General features: G+C 38.2%; 1 protein-coding gene across 1 annotated transcript; it reads right to left on the bottom strand.

Moving 5' to 3' along the window:
* Nucleotides 1–607: 607 nt before the first annotated feature.
* Nucleotides 608–2,321, bottom strand: LOC100637774 (paraplegin-like; the record flags this gene model as incomplete). The annotated part of the gene is made up of 9 exons (XM_003391583.2): nt 608–787; nt 840–886; nt 933–1,005; nt 1,058–1,141; nt 1,198–1,424; nt 1,477–1,704; nt 1,757–1,821; nt 1,965–2,073; nt 2,228–2,321. Coding segments are annotated over 9 exons (1,107 nt in total), but the record flags the coding sequence as incomplete, so codon positions are not given.
* Nucleotides 2,322–2,327: the final 6 nt, after the last annotated feature.

Below are 2,327 nucleotides of genomic sequence, written 5' to 3' on the forward strand. Positions count from 1 at the left end.
CTATGCAGCATAAGTACATGCATTTGTATTAGAAAAAAGTATAAAAATGGAGAATTTTTCCTTGTCATTTTTGGTGAAATTAGGACAAAATCCCTGTACTATGGTACAGGAACTTTGGCCCAATTCTTGAGCAACTTTAAAAATCCATAAAAAATCCAAATTTGATCGGAATTTGCTCAAACTTGCTATGCAACATAAGTACATGTAAATGCATCAGAAAAAATATTAAAATGAAGAATTCTCTCCTAGACATTTTTGGCAAAATTTGACCGAAGTCCCTGTACTATAGTACAGAGACTTTGGCCCGATTTTTGAGCAACTTTAAAAATTCATAAAAAATCCAAACTTGATGGGAATCAACTCAAACTTGCTACACAATATAAGGACATGTATTTGCATCAGGAAAAATTATAAAAACAAAAAATTCTCTTCTTGCCATTTTTGGCAAAATTTGGCCGAAATCTCTGTACTATAGTACAGGGACTTTGGCCCAATTTTCGAGCAACTTTAAAAATTCCAAACTTGATCGGAATTTGCTCAAACTTGCTATGCAACATAAAAACATCTATATGTATAAGAAAAAAATATTAAAATGTAGAATTCTCTCCTAGTCATTTTTGACAAAATACACTGTATTGTATAGGGACTTTGATCCCATCCCTAATATACTAACATCATCAATCTCTTTTGCTAGTTTGTTGCTATAGAATCTTTTTGATGGCTCCAAAGGGCGAGTCACTGGCAGAGAAATGTTTCCAATCTTTGTACTCATTCCATATTCACTAATCTGTAACGATTACGAGAGTAAATATAAACATGAAACTGTTGATAACATTGACCTGTTTATATGCCATATCAGTAACCTTCAATAAATCATCTTGAGCACCTACAAGACACACATAACAATGGCAATGCTGGAGTACATACAGTACCAGTTGTTATTCGACGGAAAGTAATAGCCTCAGCTGCCCTCCCGCCAAGAGCGAGTGTCATTCGATCAAAAAGCTAACAAAAATGAACAAGAGATAAAGGTAAAAAATATTACACTCGTTCTTACTTGTTCTTTGGTGTGGAGTCGCTGTTCCATTGGAAGGTACTGGGCAAACCCAAGGATTCCTTTGGTACGTGGAACTATAGAAACCTGATATACATAAAAGAATAGTCTTAGCTCTATATTACTAATTGACTCAATGATACCTTCAATACAGGATCGGTGTGTTCTAATAACCAACCAACAATAGTGTGGCCAGCCTCGTGATAGGCAATCACTTCCCTTTCCTCTGAGCTAAGAGCAGAGTTCTTCTTCTGCATTCCAGCTATAACTCTCTCTATAGCATACTCAAAATCATCCTCGGTGACCTTTGAACCCTGTTCTCTCGCTGCATGAAGGGCAGCCTCATTCACAACATTAGCTATATCGGCACCTTCATGAGAATATTTAAAATCACGACACAAAGGAGAAGGAATCTTATATACCACTATGCCCTGGAGTAAGAGCAGCCAGCCTTCCAGAGTATTCCTCGAAAGATTTCTCGAGTAAAATCTTTTTCAAGTAAACTTCAAAGATTGCCTTCCTCTCGGGAAGTGTCGGCAAATCAATAGAGATCTGACGATCGAACCTACCAGGCCTCAATAACGCTTGATCTAATATATCAACACGATTTGTGGATGCCAGTACAACCACACCCTCCAATGGATTGATACCTGTAGAGATCAAAGGCTAGAGAGGTCAAGCCGAGGTATTAGTTCAATTTACCATCCATTTCAACAAGGAGCTGGTTAAGAGTGTTCTCCTGCTCGCTCGTCCCTTCAACAGAAGCTCTGAGGAGAGAGAGAGAGAGAGAGAGAGAGAGAGAGAGAGAGAGAGAGAGAGAGAGAGAGAGAGAGAGAGAGAGAGAGAATGTGTGTAAGAAATGTACACATGGTATATAAGTTAAAGTAGTGTCTTGTCATTAATGACGTACCCAGATTGTCTTGATCTTCCTACAGCGTCAATCTCATCAACATACAATATACATGGAGCACTTTTTCTAGCTTGATCAAACAGATCCCTCACACGAGCTGACCCAACACCTTCATAAAATAATAATTAATGAATGAGTACATTTTAGGTAGAACAATTACAACTATATAAAGACCCATAAAAGTGATAAAGGATCATTCTATGAGTGAGCCATAGCAATGAGAAGGGATGCTAGTATTGATTGTGTTGCACACGTTAACCTACCTGCAAACATTTCTACAAAATCAGGTCCTGCTATTGAGATGAATGGAACACTGGCTTCCCCTGCAATAGCACGAGCTAGTAGGGTCTTTCCTGTCCCTGG

Source organism: Amphimedon queenslandica, unplaced genomic scaffold (assembly GCF_000090795.2).
Source record: "Amphimedon queenslandica unplaced genomic scaffold, v1.1 AMPQUscaffold_8033_Cont20020, whole genome shotgun sequence".
Lineage (NCBI taxonomy): Eukaryota > Metazoa > Porifera > Demospongiae > Haplosclerida > Niphatidae > Amphimedon > Amphimedon queenslandica.